At 43.1% G+C, this 19,956-nt stretch overlaps 1 protein-coding gene and 1 long non-coding RNA gene across 2 annotated transcripts in view; one reads left to right on the top strand and one right to left on the bottom strand.

Moving 5' to 3' along the window:
* LOC126507836 (uncharacterized) overlaps window positions 1-19,956 on the bottom strand; it is a 177,673-nt gene that overhangs the window by 89,519 nt on the left and 68,198 nt on the right. The gene's annotated exons all lie outside the window — the stretch shown is intronic.
* The window catches only part of Prtfdc1 (phosphoribosyl transferase domain containing 1), a 91,994-nt gene continuing 87,539 nt past the window's right edge, over window positions 15,502-19,956 (top strand). Inside the window, exons 1-2 of the mRNA XM_050152626.1 lie at window positions 15,502-15,837; window position 16,353. Coding sequence (XP_050008583.1) covers window positions 15,790-15,837; window position 16,353 — 49 coding nt within the window. The 5' untranslated portion in view covers window positions 15,502-15,789. The remainder of the gene's footprint in view (window positions 15,838-16,352; window positions 16,354-19,956) is intronic.

Genomic DNA, 19,956 nt, shown 5'->3' with positions numbered 1-19,956 from the left:
GGTCTCGCTGAACATAGCGGACAATGAGGACTACTGAGACCTCAAGAACAATGGCAATGGGCTTTTGATCCTACTGCACGTATTGGCTTTGTGGGAGCCTAGGCAGTTTGGATGCTCACCTTACTAGACCTGGATGGAGGTGGGTGGTCCTTGGACTTCCCACAGGGCAGGGAACCCTGATTGCTCTTTGGGCTGACGAGAGAGGGAGACTTGATTGGGGGAGGGGGAGGGAAAGGGGAGGCGGCGGTGGGGAAGAGACAGAAATCTTTAATAAATAAATAAAAAAAGAAACATTAAAATAAATAAAGACAGCATTGAGCCGGGAAAAAAAAGGTGGGTTCAGAAATTGGCCTTATGCAAGATACTGGTGAGGCAGAAACATGAGATCCTCACCAGGGAGAGCTGCAGACACTGCATGGAGCTGCCTCAAAGGAGAGCCATATGTGTCGAGCAGCTTGGAGGCTGCCCAGGCCATGTGGGCAGATGATGCCTTACAAACCCAGATGCTGGACATGCAGGGTTGGCATTTGCTCTGCTGTATTTTGGTCTTACTTTAGGTCAATGTTTTATTTTGCTCTCATTTTTTAAGATTTATGTATAAGTGTGTGTGTGCATGCATGGGGGGGGGGGACGGGACTGGGGATTTGTACATTTAAATGCAGTGCCTATAAAGACCAGAAGACAGAGATGGATCTCCCTAGAACGGGAGTTACAGGCAGCTGTGAGCTCCAGATGTGGGTGCTGGGAAACAAATTTGGGTGTTCTACAAGAACCTTAAGAGCTCTTAACTGCTGAGCCTCGGTCCAGCCATGGTCTGACGTTTCCTTGCTGTGCTCCCATTCCTCCTCTTTGTAATGGGAACATTTACTCTGTGCCATTATTTGTTGGGAATCTTTTATTTTTCTTTTATGTCACAAGGTGTCTTAGTGAGGGTTCCATTTCTGGGAAGAGACACTTTGACCACGGCAACTCTTACAATGGGAAGATTTCATTGGGGGAGATTTACAATTTCAGAGATTCAGTCCATTGCCCATGATGGTGGCATGCAGACAGACATGGTGCTGGAGAAGGAGCTGAGAGTTCCACATCTTGATCTGCAGGCAGCAGGAGGAGAATGTGTGCCATAGTGGGTGTAGTTGGAGAATATGAGGCCTCAAAGTCAGCCCCCACAGTGACACACAGAGAAATCTTGTCTCATAAATAAATAAATAAATAAATAAATAAATAAATAAATAAATAAATAAATAAATATTCTGTTGTTTATTTTCTTTTACTTCTTGACTCTTTGGGAGCCCATCACCCAACTCCCAAATAAATCACACAGAGTCTTATTCTTTTGAATGCCCAGCCTTAGCATAGGTTGTTCTAGCCAGCTTCCTTAACTTAAATTATCTTGTCTGCCTTTTGCTTCTGGGCTTTTAACGCTTTCTGTCTATCTTTTCTTTCCTTCTTATTCTGTGTCTGCCTGTGTAGCTGTGTGGCTATCCCCCTTTTTTTCTCCCTCCTCGATTTTTCTCTTTCCAGATTTCTCCTCTTATTTATTCTCTCTGCCTGGCAACCCTACCTATCCTTTCTCCTGCCTAGTAATTGACTGTTCAGTTCTTTATTAAACCAATCAGGCATTTTAGACAGGCAAAGTAACACAGCTTTACAGAGTTAAAAAAATGCAACATAAAAGAATGCAACACATCTTTGCATCATTAAACAAATATTCTGCAGCATAAAGAAATGTAGCATATCTTCAACTACTATTCCACAACAAAATTCTGCTTTAAGCCTTGTGTATTTAAGATAACATTGCTCTTGGCAGTATTAAGTATGATGTTAAGCCTCCTGAAACTTACTTACCTTTCTGTGTATGGGGCATGGAAGTCTATGTGTTCATGGGCATGCACTGGGGGAACCTGGAATATACAAGGAAAGGAATAAAATAATTTGTTTTCAGCCCAAAAGGTAGAAGCAGACACGCTTAGTAGCCTGGCGATGGCTGCACTCTCTGTGCAGTAGAGACTTTCCAGCATCAAAACCTCCTCCAGACCCTTCTCATAAACTTGTTTTCCTCAATCTATAGAACCCATCTTTATGGAAGGTGTCACATGTACTTTACAAAGAGCTTTGATGCAGTCACATTTGATCTGTATTTTGCTTACTTTGTTGCATGCAGGACTGAGTTAATCATCACAAGAATAGTCTTCACCAGATTGTGCTGTGTTTAGATAAAACTAAAATAAACCACTCAGGGTCAGACTCTCAAAGTTTGAACCAACATAGCTAACTGAACTTCATTCTTGCCTCCCAAGGCTTGTCTCTATGCTGCCCAGAAAGGTTGCAGAGACTTCTGCATTTGTCTATGAGAAATGAATATTCATGAGCTTTAGAAGTCTATTAATATTATGTTATTACTTACTATCGGATTGCTGTGACAAAAACACCCAACAAAAGCTAATTAAGGATGGAAGGGTTTATTTGACTTGCAGTTCCAGGGTACACAGTCCATGGTGGCAGCATGAGCAGAAGGAGGCTGGTCACATGGAGTTCACAGTAGGGTTGTATGGTAAGTGCCTGTATTCTATTCTCATTCTCCTTTGTATTCAGCCCATGGAGCAATCTGTAGAGATGGAACTTTCTGTCCTGCTTGGTCCAATAGCCATTCAGCCCCAAAGAAACACACAGAGGTTTATGTTAATTATAAATTGCTTGGCCTATTAGCTCAGGCTTATTATTAACTAGCTCTTACAGCTAAAATTAGCCAATAATTCTTGTCTATTTTTAGCCACGTGACTTGGTACCTTTTCTCGGTGAAACATTCTCATTTTGCTTTTTCTGCATCTGCCTTTCCTCTTCCCAGAATTCTCTTAGTCTGGTCACCCCACCTATACTTCCTACCTGGCTATTGGCCAATTAGTGTTGTATTGAACTAATACGAGAGACAAATCTTTACAGTGTACAAGAGCATTATCCCACAGTAGTACTGCCCACATTTAGGCGAGTCTTTGTACCTTAACCCAACCAAGATAATCCCTCACAGACAGGATCAGAGGTTTGTTTACAAGCTGATTTTAAATCCCAGCAGGTTGACAATCAAGAACAAATATTATATATTTATATTAATAATATTATATATTATAGTCTCCCAATTCCTGTTTTGTAAGTCTAGGTTAGTGGTTCTCAACCTTTAGGGAGGATCAAAGGATCCTTTCACAAGGGAGGTCTAATAGCATTGGAAAACAGAGATATTTATATCACAATTCATAATAGTAGCAAAATTAGAGTTATGAAGTAGCAACACAGATAATTTTATGACTGGGGTCACTACAACATGAGGGACAGCACTAGAAAGGTTGAGAACCACTGATCTAGGTGAAAACAGAAAGTCCTCAGGTATCAAGTAGAAAGTACAAATCCTGAGTTTTAGTTTGACTCTTTTACCTGAATTTTGTGTCTTTCTGTATTGGCAACACCATCTACCTTTTGCATTACATGCATGTTCCTGTATTTCAGAAAGAATGAAATAAAGAAAGCCCTGCTCATACCACACACACACGGGGTCAGGGGTACTGCTCTATTATCTGTGGGTCTATAGGTGCTGAACCGATTGTTCTCTTTAATTTCCTGAAAACCGATTAGGCAACAGTTAAGACCGGTTTAAGAATTGTTTGATCTAGGATTGTTGGATTTTAACCAGCGCTGTATTCTCCATGACCCCAAGAGACATCTGCAACTTTCGGGAGATATTGTCGCGTGTAACAACTGGGAGTATCTAGCCAGAGCTGATGCTAACTCGCCTACAAAGTAGCAGACATTTCATAACAAGAATTATAAAGCTCATGTTATCTACATTGCTAATGTAGAGAAGTCCTGACTTGAAATCAGGAAAAATGCATGGGGTTTATAGGCCTGGACAAGTCCAAGGACAAAATCTTGCACAGTGTGTCCCCAGAGCAACCCCAAAGAGGTGGTACTGCCTATGGCAGACCTGTGTGCCCCCTTTAGGCTGTAGCTCATCAGATGAGGTGCTGTGTGGAAGGCAGGCTGTTTCTGCGGTCATCACTACCTCTGTGGTCCGTCTATAACCCTGCAGACTAAGGCAGGCTGTTTCTGTGGTCATCACTACCTCTGTGGTCTGTCTATAACCCTGCAGACTAAAGCAGGCTGTTTCTGTGGTCATCACTACCTCTGTAGTCCGTCTATAACCCTGCAGACTAAGGCAGGCTGTTTCTGTGGTCAGCCTCTGTGGTCCGTCTATAACCCTGCAGACTGATTCTTTGGAGATTTTGGTTCTCTCTCACTTCACATGACTTTTTTTCGTGATTCACTTTTGATGTCAGAGTTTTCCTTTTTCTCACTTTTATAAGAAAAAATTGTTTGGGAAAACCTTTAAATCTTTTCTGTTGTCTCTAAGAGTAGAAAAAAACCTCTCGAAACCTATGTGTGTCCATTTCAAAATGAGCACAGAATGACGTCTGTACAGCCATTTAAATGGTGACTCAGGGTACCATTCAGCATCCACCATGTTCCAGCTTGCTCCTTCATTTTCTCCATGGTTTGGGTGCTAGGAACGTAACTTGAACCTCACACCAGTTAAGCAAGCATGTATTTCTACTGCTGAGCTACACCCCAAACCTACGTATGTCACTTTAAAAATTCCACATAGTTGATTAGACAGCTGGATTATGGCAGGATGTGTGACTCATGTGAGAACGCAGAAACAAGCCAGCTTTAAGATTAGGAAAACAAGTTGGAAAAGAACGCATAAAGGTCATAGACAACCCTGAGACTCCAGACTCAATAAAAAATGTACACAAGGCCAGGAACATAATAAAGACTACAGAGCACTCCCTTCACGAGGGCACGGTCCCAGGTTCAAGTCCCATAGCGAGGAGAGGAAGAGTAACATCACCTGACTATGTAAAGTAAGGGCTTAAAGTCCGGGTATGATTTGCGTAACTGTTGAGGCCATCTATCTACACCATTCAAGCATCAACAAAGCCGTCAGACCCACAGGGAAGCCTGAGTCAACCATGTCTCACGTCTCTGTTCCCTGTAAAAGGTCACCAAGGTGCCTGTTCTGTGGCCGGCGGTGCTGAGAAACCCAAGAACGAAAAGCCAGCAGTGTGAGTTTTGAAGGCAGGAAGCCTTAATATGTAAAAGAGATTTTTCTTGTATCAAATTCCTTTGGATTATTTGAATTTAAAGCCCATTGAAATGCTCTCAATTGTGTGACTTTTATTATTAGATTGTTTGCTACTTATGAGTTTGATAGGAACCAAAAAGAACCTGAAGGAACTTTTTCAAGCAGTCANGCAAAAAAAAAAAAAAACAAAAAAAAAAACAAAAAAAAAAAAAAAAAAAAAAAAAAAAAAAAGCAATGAAAACCAAAAAAAAAAAAAAAAAAAAAAAAAACCGTGGACCACAGCAATCAACCGTCTTCTCAAGTGGCCTCTAGAAGCAGAAAGCTCTTTCAGCCCAAAACCCAACTCTGGGGTATGCCCTGGTTCATTTTTGTCAAGACGACACAAACTAGAGTCATCTGGGAGGCAGAAACTTCATGTGAAAACGTGGCTCTATCAGACTGGCCGACAAGCACGCCTGGGTGGCATTTCTTGATTGTTGATTGGTGCCGGAGGGCCCAGCTCATTGCAGGCAGCTCCTCCCCTGGGCAGTGCCACCCTGAGCAGATAGTCCTTCTGATTGACAACCTCCTACACCTGTGGAAGGTTTACACCGCTGCAGGTTCAGAGCCTAATTCCAGTTTCTCTTGGGCTAGCTTTAGCCCACCGAGTAGCCATGCCCTGCTCACCAGAACAGGAGCTGACATCCTGACTACAAATAAAACCCTCAAGATACAGAACCCAAGACCACCAGCCCAGGGGTGGCACAGAGGACGCCATGGCCATGGCAACTCTTATAAAGAAAACATTTCATTGAGAAAAAAAAAAAACCCTCAAGATAAATCAAGAAAGCCTCAATTCCCAACAACGAAAAGGCCTAAGAGTCACCAGAAAAGTCTCAGGCCCAGAGCTGGTATTTCTCCATTTTGCTGTAATCATGTAATTAATGTTCCCACCCGCATACTTGAAAAGTGCCTTGACTAAGGCCTTTCTCTGTCGTTACTATAGAAACTTCATGAGTCTGCTTTCATGGTGGAACATGGAATTTGAGATAACTGTGTTTCTGGGCCATCATCACTCAAATTTGGATTAAAAAAAAAGCAAAACAAAACAAAAAAACAACCTCTTATCTTTTTTGAGGTGAGTGTAGCTTTTGCATTGGCAATAGAAACAGAAGTCAAAGTAGGCCAGGATCCCTTCAACACCAAGAGACAGTGTATCTAACTCCTTCCCCAGCCCTTCTTCACAGAGACACTTAGGAAAACATTACAATTTAATTTTTTAACTCAGAATTTGTATTTATAATTTTTCTTAAAGATAAACTGTAAATATTGAGATTAGTTGGGTATTTACATATTATATATAGTTGATTTGAAGTATATTCATTAATTTTGCAGTTAAATTTTGTTGTCCTTTGTAACCCAAACATTAGGAACATTAGACCAAGCTATTTGCTTCATAATATAAAATAAATAAGAGGACAATGGTTTGAAAACTAGGCCTCAACTTAAACTATCATTGTACTAATTAGTAGATTGTTTTGTTTTATGTACTTACATGTACATACATGTTCATAAATTTATAGCATTCTACAGAGGGAAGGAAGAAACACAACTTTATGGAGAGTTTCTAGCTCACTTGAGTAAAGAACCTGTTTCAGATTGCTGGTTTAAGTTTTAAAATATAATTCAATTAATTTGTTCATTAATACAGACATTCTTTCATAAGATTTTTTTTATTTGTTTGAGTGCTTTGTCTATACATATATCTATGTATCACATGTGTGCCAGGTGCCCACAGAGGCCAGATTCCCTGGGAATGGAGTTACAGAGGGTTGTAAGCCACCATTTGGTGCTGGGATTAGAACCTGGGTCCTCTGGAAGAACAAGAACTCTAAACTGATGAGTCATCTCTTCAGCCCTTAATGCAGAAATCCTATAATTCCACTTTTTAAAATCCTATTTAAATACTGGATGGATGTATTAAGCAGGATTCTATTAGTTGGCACTCTGCATATATTGTTTAATTTTCCATTTTTACTGTGTTTCCAAAGGTTAAACTCAGGGCCTTGTACATGCTAGGCAAGGGCTCCACCACTGACTTACACACCTAGTCCCTGAGTATATTTTTTAATATATGGCATTTTTTAAGATTAATTTTTATTATTTTATTTTTAAGTGTGTGTGTGTGTGTGTGTGTGTATGTGTGTGTGTGTGTGTGCCCATGCACCTGAGTGCAGAGGCCCCGGATCCCCTGGAATTGGAATTACAGGCAATTGTGAGCTGCAGTATGGGTGCTGGGAATCAAACTTGTATCCTCTGGAAGAACAGCCAGTGCTCCAACCTGCTGCCCTTCCCCAAGCCTTATATATGCCTTTAACAAGCCAAAGCTGGCACTACCTTCATTGAAGAGATGTAGCAAATAAAGCAAAGAAATTAAGAAATTTGCCCAAAGTCAGGTGACAGGAAATGGAGTCTGGCTTTAAACCTGAATCTGAAACAGAAAACCATAATATGGAGCAAAAAACCTGGAACAGAGCACCATGAACTTTCCATTGGTCTAGGTATAGCTTTATGCTGGAGGAGAATTAATCACAAATTCAAACTGACTTTTCTTATTAGTTCCAATTACCAAGCTTTTACATCTGTCAGTTAAGAAACAGGCTTTACCTTCAAATCTTAAAATGTTTTCAAAATAAAATTTTACATGATTTTTAAAACAACTTGTAAGATTTACTATTTTTTCATTTACATTGCTTGCTACATTTACCAGTGCATATCAAAAGCCTTTGGTGTAGGAGGGTCTTCTTTCTATGTGTTGCTTTTATTGGTCAAATAAAGAAACTGACTTGGCTTTTTGATAGGGCAGAATTTAGATAGGTGGAGTAGACTGAACAAAATGCTGGGAGAAAGAAAGCAGAGTTAGGCAGACACCATGGCTCTCCTCTCCAAGATGGATGCTGATTAGACTCATGCTGGTAAGCCACAGTCAAGTGGCAATATAGATTATTAGAAATGGGTTGAATCAATATGTGAGAGTTAGCCAATAAGAGGCTAGAACTAATGGGCCAGGGAGTGTTTAAATGAATACAGTTTCCATGTAATTATTTTGGGTAAAGCTAGCCAGGAGCCGGGCAGCAGGGAGCGGCCGGCTGCTCCAATTACAACAAGCCTTAAAATACTTATGTCTCCTAATTTAGAAACTATTATCCTCTAGAACTTGCTAAAAGGCACATATTTTCTTACGAACATACTAATTTAAATAAATTTATAAACTTGAAATTTGTGAGTAACTTATAAACACATTAAGGAATGGTTAAATAAATGATAACCCTGGTGTTCCAAAAGATGCTGGTAATGCAGTATAACATGGGAAAACACGTGTGCCTTCTTTTTATCTTACTTGGAGTGTAAAGCAGAGAAGCGTATGGAAGGGCTAAAGTCAGCTATAAGCCCCACTGTCCAAGGACAGATAACCCCCCAGATGCTGGATGCTGTTGTTAAGTAAGATAACAAGGCACGTGCTTTCACTTCTGTAAACAAGGTTGGTTGCCCCAACTGCACAGAATATGCTTGATCACATGCAGGCAGGATGTACATAGAAAGAAAGTACATCAGGATGTATGCTTGCCCCTGTTGGATAAAGGCAGAAAGATGTAGCCTTGTGGGTTGGGTGCTTATAGGTACCTGACTGACCTAATTTAGCGTCATTTCTCTGGGCAAACTGGATATGGACCTGGTCAGTGCCCATCTTCCTGGCCAGTGATTAATAAAGTTTGCTTCAGTTGGACAATCGTGGATTCGATCTCTCTCCTCGTAATTTTCAGGTTTAACAACTGTGTAAGATGAACCTGAAGATACCAACCCAGGTTTTAAATGCCTTTGAAGTTCACTTCTATTTTCTCTGTTTTCTTTTTTCTCTTCCTTTTAGGAAGGGGTGTAAGGGGCTTGAATCTGGGGCGTTAATGTATGGTAGGAAGTCAGGCTAATGTGAAACAGAAAAACACCTTTTAAACTTCCTTTTAAAGTTATAAACAGAAGGGCTAAACCTCAGCTACTTTGATCTGTTTTAGGTTCAACCTGCAAAGACTCCCACTGAAGGAAGGAGTGTCCTTAACCTCCTTGGTTAGAAACACCAATGCTTGGCCTTTCCTTCACAAGCCACAAACTATTAATACATTGCTGCATTTGCTCCCATTGTCCAGGCTGGAAGATCCCTCTTTAGAAACAGCCAGGATCTTAGCACACCCACACCCCGTGTGGCTAGTGATATCACATCCCGGTTTTGCTTCCCGGTTCACAAGTTTGCTCTATATGCTGACAAAGCTGAAAAACAATTTTCCAAAGCCACTGAGAGCCAGAGGAACAACACGATGACTTCCCCTCTGCTGCTACTTAGAAAGCTGATATTATTGACACATGGGAAGTGGGGCAGTAGATTTGGGACTGAAAAGATAACTCAATGGTTAAAAGCACTGACTACTCTTCCAGAGGATCCAGTTCTATTCCCAGCCCTCACAACTGTCTATAACTTCACTTTCAAGGGCATCTGATGTTGCCCTCTGGACACTGTAGGTTGTGTATGTATGTGGTGCATAGACAGACATATATGCAGGCAAAACATCCATATACATAAAATAAAAGATAAAAGGCATAAAATAATAAAGATTTATTTCAACTTAAAATATGACCTGACTGCAAAGTCAAGGTCTTTGAGGAGTTGAGATATAACTAAGCCATGGCTTTCAAATTCCCTACTTCATATTCTTGACAACAAAAACTATCAACATAAAGTTTGAAAAATGTTGATAATATCCATTCACCTTTGTGTTGTTCAATTTCTAACTGATCTTAATAATAAAAAGTCAAAGTCAGATTTAGGGGTTAATGCTGAAAGATCAGAGAGGCAGAGCAGTCATCCTCTAGTTCTTACCTCTACTGAATCCTCAGACCAAAGGGGCAATTCTGTCCCAAAGAATCCTTAGACTAAATGCTGTCTCTATGAAACTTCAGACTGAATGCAGTGAGCTCCTGTCTCCAAACACCTTATATTCCTCTCTATGCTTAGCCTTATCCCTTCTTGTCTCTACCTCCCTCGTGCTAGAATTAAAGGCATGCGACTCCCAAGAAATGGGATTAAAGGTTTGGTTCGAGCCACCACCACCTGAATCTGATTCTTTTTTAGACTGGATCAATCTTGTGTAGCCCAGGGTGACCCTGAAATCACATAGATTCATCTACCTCTTCCTCTGCCTCAGCCTCTGCCTCCTGAGTTCTGGGATTAAAGATGTGTGCCACCATTGCCTGGCCTCTATAGCGACTAATTCTGCACTCTGATCTTCAGGCAAGCTTTATTTGTTAAAGCACAAACAAAATATCAGCACATTTTTGTGTTTCTTTGATATCATATCTAATTTCTGACTTGGCGATAACATTAGAAAACATAGATTTAAGTCCATATTTGAGAACTTTAAAAGTTAAAAAAAAATGACAAACCTCTTCCAACCTTTTTCATCCTGAAGCCACAGCTCTCAACCTCTCTCCTAACCTTAATTCTAAAATGCAACCCAAAACCCAGCATTCCCCCTCCCCTAAGTGGGTATTGTACATCAAGTCAGAGCTGAGGAGGGATCTACACAGCTAAGCAGAATAAACAGCTTGTCACCAGCCGGGTAGACATTCAGTCTTCTTCCCGAACTAGCCAAAGCTGTAGATTTCAGGAAGTTCATTTGGTTTCTATGCGGTTTTGTTTTGTTTCCATTAGAGACTTAGCGCTGGCTGAGGTACCAGTTAATTTTGCATAAGATGCCACAGCATCATCAGCTGCTAATCCATTCATTCCAAACCACACGGTGCTAGGGTCAGGTGGAGAACTTTTGCCTCCCACCCTGAGGGTTATTTAGTGCTTAGCCGAGAGTTCCTGCAGCTGTGTCCTTTCCGCTGTGCTTTATGATGGCCAAGAGAGTTGAGGTCGGCTGCCAGGACTTGGAATCTGCAGTAACACATGAACACATTATTCTTTTTCTCTGAAGCTATCCAATTCCTCTTCTGGTCAGATGCTGGACGGTGTTCCAACAGCCCAGCCACTTACTGCCGATGCCACTGCCCACGTATGACACCTGCCATGAGAGAATAGGCTCCATCTCCCCTCAGCATGATCTTTAAAGAAGGTGCCATACATAAAACCTAACCCGAGCAGCTTCTGGCTTCGCCTGTAAGAGCTGCCCTTTCCTTTCTCAAGGACTACACATTGGGGTCAATTGGCAGTGAGAGGCCAGGAAGATGGATTCCTGTTGAGTAGGAAAGAGGCTCTTGTTTAAGTTGATTTTTGCTACAATCCTTCACAGCTACGCTTCTCTTTGCTGCAGAGAAGGGAAATTACCTCAGCGGTCGCAGGCTTTTTACTTAAACTGGAGTAAAAGTTTTTTTGTTGTTGTTTTGTGTGTGTGTGTGTATGTGTGTGTTGTTTTTGTTATTTTGTAAGGTGTTTTGTTCAGCATAATGGAAAGGCAAACGGCCATCATCATCATCACTGGCCTTCCTCCACAGCGGCTTCTCTCCAGATTCTCGCCAGTAATTCTGACTAACCGTCTGAGTCACCAAGTTTCAGATGTTTATGTATTTCAACACAATTCCCAGGCTTACAGGATTTTATTTATTTATTTTCTGGTTTCAGGACTTGGAAAGACTCCGGCATCCAGAATCTTCCATCTAGTGTCACTGAATGACTGGGCACAAGGTGGGCAGATGGAACTGTTCCTTCACTAACAAAAGTCCAAGTGTCACCAAAATGCCACAAGATTAGTAAGTGCTTCCAGCTTGGAGGAGATTCAGTTAATGATAAATATTTGTGTTTCCACCATGGTAGTGGTGAGAACTTAAAATAAGATAGACATTCAGTGAAAATATGGAAAAGTGGATGTTTGGAAAATGCAGGGCAATAACTAGCTATTAACGTGGTGAAGATGTACATCTTTGTTCTTGTAGCTCCTCCAAAGCATTATGAATGGGCACTCAGAACTAGCATACCACTTTTTAGTGAAAAAAATCCATTACTTTTATTATATTCTCACTTTTGACCGGGCAGTGGTGGCACACACCTTTCATCCCAGCACTCGGGAGGCAGAGACAGGTGGATCTCCGTGAGGTTTTTCTGTATCATATCCGTCCCATGTTGTCTGTAGACTATAGGTATTTCTAAATCCTATGTCAATTCTTTAAAAAAATGCTTATTTACATTTTATGTGTATAAATGTTTTTACTTCCCATATTTAAGTATCCTGTGTGCATGCCTGGTGCCTATGGAGATCAGAAGAGCGCATTGGGTGCCCTGGCAATGCCACTGGATGGTTGCAAGCTGCCATGTGGGTGCCGGGAACCAAGTCCAAGTCCCCTACAAAAGAAGCAAATGCTCTTAACTACTGAGCCATCTTCCCAGTCCCCTTAGGTCAGTTTTAAAGAGTAATTCCTAAGAACTGGAGAGATGGCCCAGTGGGTAAGAACATGAAGACCTGAGTTCAGATCCCTCCCCCACATACTTAAAATAAAATAAAAAATATAAAAACAGCGTGTATGACTATGCACACTTATAACTCATCATTGTGTGTGGTGGAGACAAAAAGATTGCTGGGGTTTGCTGGCTACGAGGCCGGCTCCTGGCGCAGTGAGAGAGCCTGTCTCAAGGGAATGAGGTTGCATAGTAACAGAACAGGGTACCCTGTGCCCTGCCCTCATCTCCAGGTACACACACACACACACACACACCCCGACTTCTTTTCTCTTTACATGAGATAATTTCATAATTCTTCCCTTTTATCTTTTTATTATTTTTATACATGTTTAATTTATGCAGAGTTATATCACCTACACCCTCCCACTTCTCCTTCCAGTCCCTCTCAGGTTCTGTCCCACCAGCCCCCTTCTGGCAACCCCTCCCCCAAATTGACAGCCTCTTTTACTTTGATTGTTATTGTTATATACATTTCCATGTATGTATATGTATGCACAAATATACACATACCGTGTGCTGAGTCCATTTTTGTTGTTTCGTAGATGGTTTCAGAGCTGACCACTTTGTATTGGATAACCAACTAAGGGGCTCATCCCCTGGAGAGGGTACTTCTTCTTCTTCTTTTGGCAGTCATAAACATTTCTTTGCTCATGAATTCTTTTCACAGCATCTCAGATTGATGATGTTACAGTTTTTAATATTTTCAAAGGATTTTCATGCATGTTATCTCATGCTAACCACCTTATCACATGCAGTAGAGAAATGCTTTATACTGTCCTACCTTTTACAGGAGAGAATTGAAACATAACACATTGGTCTTACTGGTTTAGACTTGTGTGGTAAAGACACACGGGTCATACTAGAATTGAAATTCCTATCCCAAACTATTTCACTACCTTTATTACAGAAATTAAAAGTCTGTCTCTAAATATTCCCAATGTAAGATTAATAGTAAGGCCTGGATATGTACACTGTTCCTTTTCTATCCTTGCAAATATAATTTAATATTATATTAATTCATGTGGTCCGGAGTACCAGTTATAGTCTGACAACACAAAACATAATGATAGGACGTAAACTAAGTTTGATATTTCAAAGAGTTTATTCATCATTCTTTACAGAATGTTCTACAGTGGTATATATGGGATGTTCTAGAACATGAATTCTTAAGATTCTTGTTGTCCTTCAAGCAAGCTGTATATTTTTTTTATTGTGAATTCATTGCCATTTATGTCTAAACAGACAGTCTTTTGAAAAGGTTCTAGCTGTCATTTTTCAGCCAGTGAGCATCTTTAACACATGCTTTTCCACTAGACAAGTGCCTTGCCGCCCCCTGTAACAGTGTTTGTCCTATGGCTTCACAATGAGATTCTTGAGGCTGAGTTTGACAGTGGAGCAGTTGGATACTCAAGTGATATCATGTCAAGCATGGTTTGTGAACTACCCACCGTCCCACCCTCCATCTACCCATCCCCAGTGGGAAGAGTGTGTTCAGTGAACTTGCTCTCTGGCCTCTATAGTTACATTGTTGACATAACAACACCACTTTTCAGTTCCTGGACATTTTTTTTCAAGACTTTTTATGTATGAGTGCTTTGGTTGCATATATGCAACCTGTGTGTGTCTCGTGCCCACAGAAATGAGAAGAGAGCATCAGATCCCCTGGAACTGGGGTCATGGGTGATTACAGGCACCATCTGGGTACTGAGAATTGAGCACTCTATAAGAGAAGCAATTGCTCTTGACCACAGAGCCATTTCTCCAGCCCAGTTTCTGGAAATTTCAACAACAGTTCTTATGACGAATGAAAGTGAAAAACGGGTGAGAGGGAGCTACAGAAATGGCTGACTGAAATGGTTGGCCTCTGTGCTGGGGAACACCACCCACTGGTACAGCCAGTTGGCAAGCACAACATCGGGAGCCTGCACCTTGCACCCCTCTTCTTCCTTAGTTCTGGACCTTGGACATTAACAGCCAAAGCGATTGTCCACCTCACATAAATACAATATTATTACTCAGTTATTCCAATCTAAGCAACATGAACTGATGGATAACTATTTTCCCTTCAAACCAGAAACAACCAGCGTTCATCTTGCCAGTGTGTGCCAGAAAATGAGTATTGAACACTTCTTTTGCACTTGATCCTAGCCAAAAGGTGAAGAAGCGCCGTGTGTTTGTTTGTGTGTATACGCGCGCGTGCGCACACGCACACTGTTAATGTTGTTGCTGGACTTAGAACCCCTGCGACCTTGCACATCCTGAGCAAACACTTATATCATTGAGCTACACCCTAGCCCAATAAAAGTCTTTTGGAGAAGACTAATCAAGAGACTATCCATGTGAGGCCTTTAAACCCAAAATGGCCATAGGGAGGCTCAGGCAAGAGGTGGGAGACCAAAGACACACGAAAGCAAGGCCTTGGAGGAAAGAACAAAGAACTAGGGCGCAGGGCTAGGAGAAAGCTGGGATTGGGGGTTGTGTTTGACAACAGATTCATAAAACAAGGTTTTCTAACCAAGTAGAGCAATTGCCTTCAGCTACAACCTGAAACAATTAGAGTCAAGTAGTAAATTAGATACAGTATTTAAAAAAAAAAAAAAAAAAAGCCCCTGCCATAGGCCGATCAGATCACTAGGGTTTGGTCAGAGGAAATGCCGGCCTGTGGCCATTTCCAACTCCTGGCAGGGCGCCAGGAACTGAAACCCTCCGGGATACTCCAGCCCATTCCCAAAGCCGGAGAATGCTCAGCACTGCCGCTCTTTTAAGCTTTGACTTGGGACATAAGTGCTTTTAAAACCTGGCAGGGCGGAGTCTTGGAGATTGCTGGCCTGGGGGCAGCAGCGACGGACTTTGGGAAGGCTAATGACAAGAGGCTGTTTTCGCACCAGAACGGATCTCAGGCCCGCCCCATATCCCCGCGGGGTGCGGAGCCGGCACACGGACAGGCCACGGGTCGCCAGGGACGCTCCCAGGAGCGCGCTCAGGTGCACCGGGCGCTGCTCCACAGCTGCTCCCGCGCCGCCTCGGGAATGGGGCTCGGCTGAGGTCGCCGCTTTCCCGCCCGCAGGCTCGGGGGCGAGGCGGCCCCAGCCACATCCCCCGCCCCCCAGTGCTGCCGGGCCTCCACATCCTCCCGGCGTCTGTCCTTCCCGCGGTCCCCACGAGAGACATGGCCGGGAGCAGTGAGAAGGCGCCAGACTCCGGGCGAGGCGTCGTGGTAAATGCAAACTCGGGACCCCAGGCTCCCTGGCTCGCTCCTTTGCCCTCCCTTCGTGGCATCCTCTTTTAGCTGAAATCCGTTCGGGTGAGAACCGGCCTCGGCTTTGTTCCTCCTCCGGGCGGAGATCGCAGCCTTCCTCGCATTCAGGCCTCTCCCCGCTCCACCTTGTCTGACGAAAACCCTTCTAACATTGCTCCCTCATCCTTAGTTCCCAGTAACTCCTCCTCTCCCACCCTCCCTCGGGTTCCCGGCCTGGAAGCCTGCGTCCTCCCGGGTCTCCACTTCTGCTAACCACAAAGAACCTGGCCTGCGAGCTGGGGTCTGCGAGGATCCCAGGGTACAGCTCTAGCGGCCTTCCCTTCAGCGCTGCCTCCTCACTTCAATGAATTTCAAGTTTTATTTTCAAAAAAGCCACTGGGAATTCTTCAGGGCAGCCAAGCTATAGACTAGCACAAGTGAATGGAATTGGAGCCTTGAATCTGGGGCGCGGCTCCGCAGAAGTCAGCAGCCAGAGTGCCCGGAGCCTTGTCTGTGAAGGAAGGCAAAGTGAATGTGTGAAATACCTAGTAATGTGTCAAAACGGAAGGATGGAGGGTGGGGCCAGATCCGAACCTGCTCAACTCTGGGGATTCAGGTGTCAACCAGCAGGTAGTCACCTCCCGGAACCCTAGAATCAAGCTCCAGCGGATTGCAGTTCTGACTACCTGGACTGGTGTGAAAAGGTGTGCGGGTATTGGGTGGGGCTGATCTGACACTAAGATTCTCTTCCCAGAGCTCAGTGTGTAATTCGCAGTTAATCTGTTCATGGAAATGAATGGACCAAATTAGAATGAGTGCTTTGGGAAGGAAACACCTCTCACTTAAATAGAACTGTTCAGATTGAAATGTGGGGTTCAACAGCAAGACATCCCTTTCTTAAAGGAGGGGTGCCTGTAGTCTGCCCTGCTAGTCTGGTCTTACTGATGGAGTAAGACAAAGGCTCTTTTTTTCCTGAAATGTGCGTTGGGGAGGGACCCAGGCAAGCAGTGTGAAAAAACACAGTCAAGATAACTCAGGTGGACAACAGGAAGGAGAACAGTTAGGGGGAGGGGTGGGTGCAGTGTCTTTGCTCACATGATCAGAGAGTTGTGACATTTCACCCAGATCTGAAGCGTAAACAAAAGCTAAACGAGGGGACCCAAGGCACAGAGATGTGTCAAGGGCAAAGAAGAGATCATTGTGTGTGTTTTTACAATAGAAACACTCCAGTCACCATGGATATGACAGACCAGATGCGAAGGGGTGAAGATATGAAAGAGGAAACCATTAAATCAACTCTCTTATTAAGTCTATAATGCTCACAGATCAGGTTACCCTGTTGGCAATTTGAAATTCATACTTAAACTCCAGAATGTGATAGGGTAGATTTGGAAAACCATCAACAGAAGGTTAGTTAATATTTTGGGGATAAATGAAGAATAAAGTGGGAAATGAAAGAAAAAACAAATGTTTAGAAGAGATGCCTGGGAGAACCCCCAAATGCAAGTGTTACACTGTGGTACAAAGCCAGATGACGGGACCAAGAATGAAGAACTGTATGGGAGAAACCAAGAGAAGAGTAGGTGCCAGGAGAACACGGTTTGGTGGAAGTGGATTTGCCAGGGTCATGAGGTCATCAAGACTGTCAGATGCTGCCAAAGGAGCAAGTAGGACGGGGTGGGCAAGAGGCCTTTAGTATGGGGCATCGTTCAAATAGCTGCCCCTAGAATACTTAGAGTACCACTGTCTCGTAAGTACTAGAAGCTTCTAAAGAACAGTGCATGATCCAGCCGAATGTGTGCCTCAGAGGCAGAGCATTTGCCTGCATAAAATCCACCCCAACACCACTGTTAAAAATCCAAAGGAATTAAATTTAGATGTACTAATAAGATGAGTGCATTATTGAAATCTAAAAAGTCAGTGAAGGAACGGTGTAAATAAAACAGTTTCATCTATTAGTGTCAACAGACAACTTCTTGAGAGAAATGCATGATCATAGTAAGAGGTGCATAAGGAGAAGTTGTGTGTACCAGCTAGTGTGGGGCTTGGGCCCCAAGGGTAGCTGCTAAACTGCACAAAGTGCCCCCAAAATTGGCAATAACCAGTGTGTGATGGAAATGCCCTCCATGTATATTCATTTCTCTGAACTCCGGTTGTAAAGTTCAGAGAACATTCAGGTGCTGAGGAAAAGGAGGGCCTGGGAAACCAGGAGAAAATGAGTGTGCTGGCAAAACAGATGCAAAATCTTATGGATGGTGCAAAAAACATCAAAAGGAAGTTATAACAATAAAAATACTAGCAGGAAAATAATAAATAATAAAAATTAAAATAATAAAACCCAGGGGTTTATTGGGCATTTCTTTTGTATTTTTTGTCAAGTTTTCATTTAATCCAAACAAATCTGTAAGTAGGTACTCCATACCCTCCATTTTACAGAAAAAAAAAAAAAAAGAGGGCTCTTTGAGAATACGTGAAGCCCACGTTATGTAGTCATGCTAGGCACATGGCTAGGAGGTGGCAGAAGCAGAATCTGAGCCAGCTTTCCAACTCTGCTGCATAGGAGACTGCAGCTCCAGAGGTAGGGCTGCTCTGGAGGAGTGGCGTGTTCATGGGAATGTGTTGCTCACATAGAACTAGGGTGAAATAACTGAGTGGGACAGTTGGAGGAGCTACAGGATGCCTAGTTAGAAAGATCAGGACGGCGGCTTTAGGAGAGCATCCAAGGTGTTTAGCAATGACTAGGAAGGAAAACCTGGGTGGGGAGAGCTGCGGGGCAAAGGTGCTAGGGGAGGGGAGTGGAAGGATTTAATCATGACCCAAGCACGATTTGTGTAAGAAGAGCGACTACTAAGAAACTGGAGCCATTCATAGCCCCGCTCTACCAGAAGTGTGCCGAACTGAGAAGTCTCCCCTTCCGGGGGATGGAAAGAAGGGCAAAGACCCATGGCCGATCCAGATGGTAAAAATAAAGAATGGCTGAGATATCAGCCCCACACAAGATGGGGATGTGATCTCCTTAAGGCTCGGGGAACACTGAGGAAGAGAGGACAGAAAGAATGTGGGAGCCTCAAGATGGGGAACGGGACTGGGAAAGAGCAGGATGTAGGCTTGGGAGCCATGTACTCCCCAGCAGCGGGTGTGCTGACAGGAGTCAGGCCCTCCTGACAGTCACATGCTGCGGATCTGTTGGCAACCCACAGATTCTGGGAGGACGAAGGAAGCATGGCTGTGTGTATCCACTGCTGAGCCCACCAGAATCTGATGGGAGGTCCAGACTCAGATGACCCTGGTTAAACAATATGGGACACTAAACAAAACCAAAGCTAATAGGGAGGAGGGGTTGGCCGGAAGGTTCCAGAGAGAAAAGGAGGGAAGGTGGATCAGAACACATAGTGCACATGTATGAAAATATGAAATAACAATTTACTAACAGGAAAGTTAAAATGGGTCTCATCTACAAGTGACTTTCAGCACTTTAAAGACTGAAACAGTAGCACGCAAACATTATTAAATAAAAGTGTGGACTGAGTTCAGAGATCCTGCTGGAAGTTGGTTGTCACTTGGTTTGAAGCTAGTAAAGTCACCAGATGCATAGTTCGCACTTCCTCGTTATTTCTCAGCCCACCTGGCTTTTAGGGGTCCGGTTCTCAGATAGCTCTGTCTCAGCAATTTGTGTTTTGTAATGTGTTGTCAAATGATGCATAGTTAGTACCTACACAGCGAGGTTTGGGAAAAGATGAGAAAAATCAAAGTTACTGCTGAGTTTTTGTTCCGCTTGACTCTCTCTTTCCCTTTTGTCCGTCCTTATTCCCATGTGGGTGGAGTGGCAATTTGTGAGAATAAATACGAGGAAGAGAAAAATGCAGAAGAGGAAGGCGTTGCATTGGGATCCAAAGTGTCCTGTGTCCTGTTGAGCTGTCTGAGCTGTCCTCGCGTTAGCAGAACCCCGGCCCCTCTTTCAGACCTCTTGTGTCCATTGTTCTGACACGGTAGCACTGGGCTCTGGAGCTGGGCCTGTTGCTGTTTGGGATTCTCTGCTGATGGCGAGAGAGAGAGAGAGAGAGAGAGAGAGAGAGAGAGAGAGAGAGAGAGAGAGAG

The sequence above is a fragment of the Alexandromys fortis genome, unplaced genomic scaffold, assembly GCF_014885135.2.
Source record: "Alexandromys fortis isolate MF-2015 unplaced genomic scaffold, M_Fortis_MF-2015_v1.1 scaffold_54, whole genome shotgun sequence".
In the NCBI taxonomy this organism is placed as follows: domain Eukaryota; kingdom Metazoa; phylum Chordata; class Mammalia; order Rodentia; family Cricetidae; genus Alexandromys; species Alexandromys fortis.
This window is presented reverse-complemented; position numbering and strand designations above follow the sequence as displayed.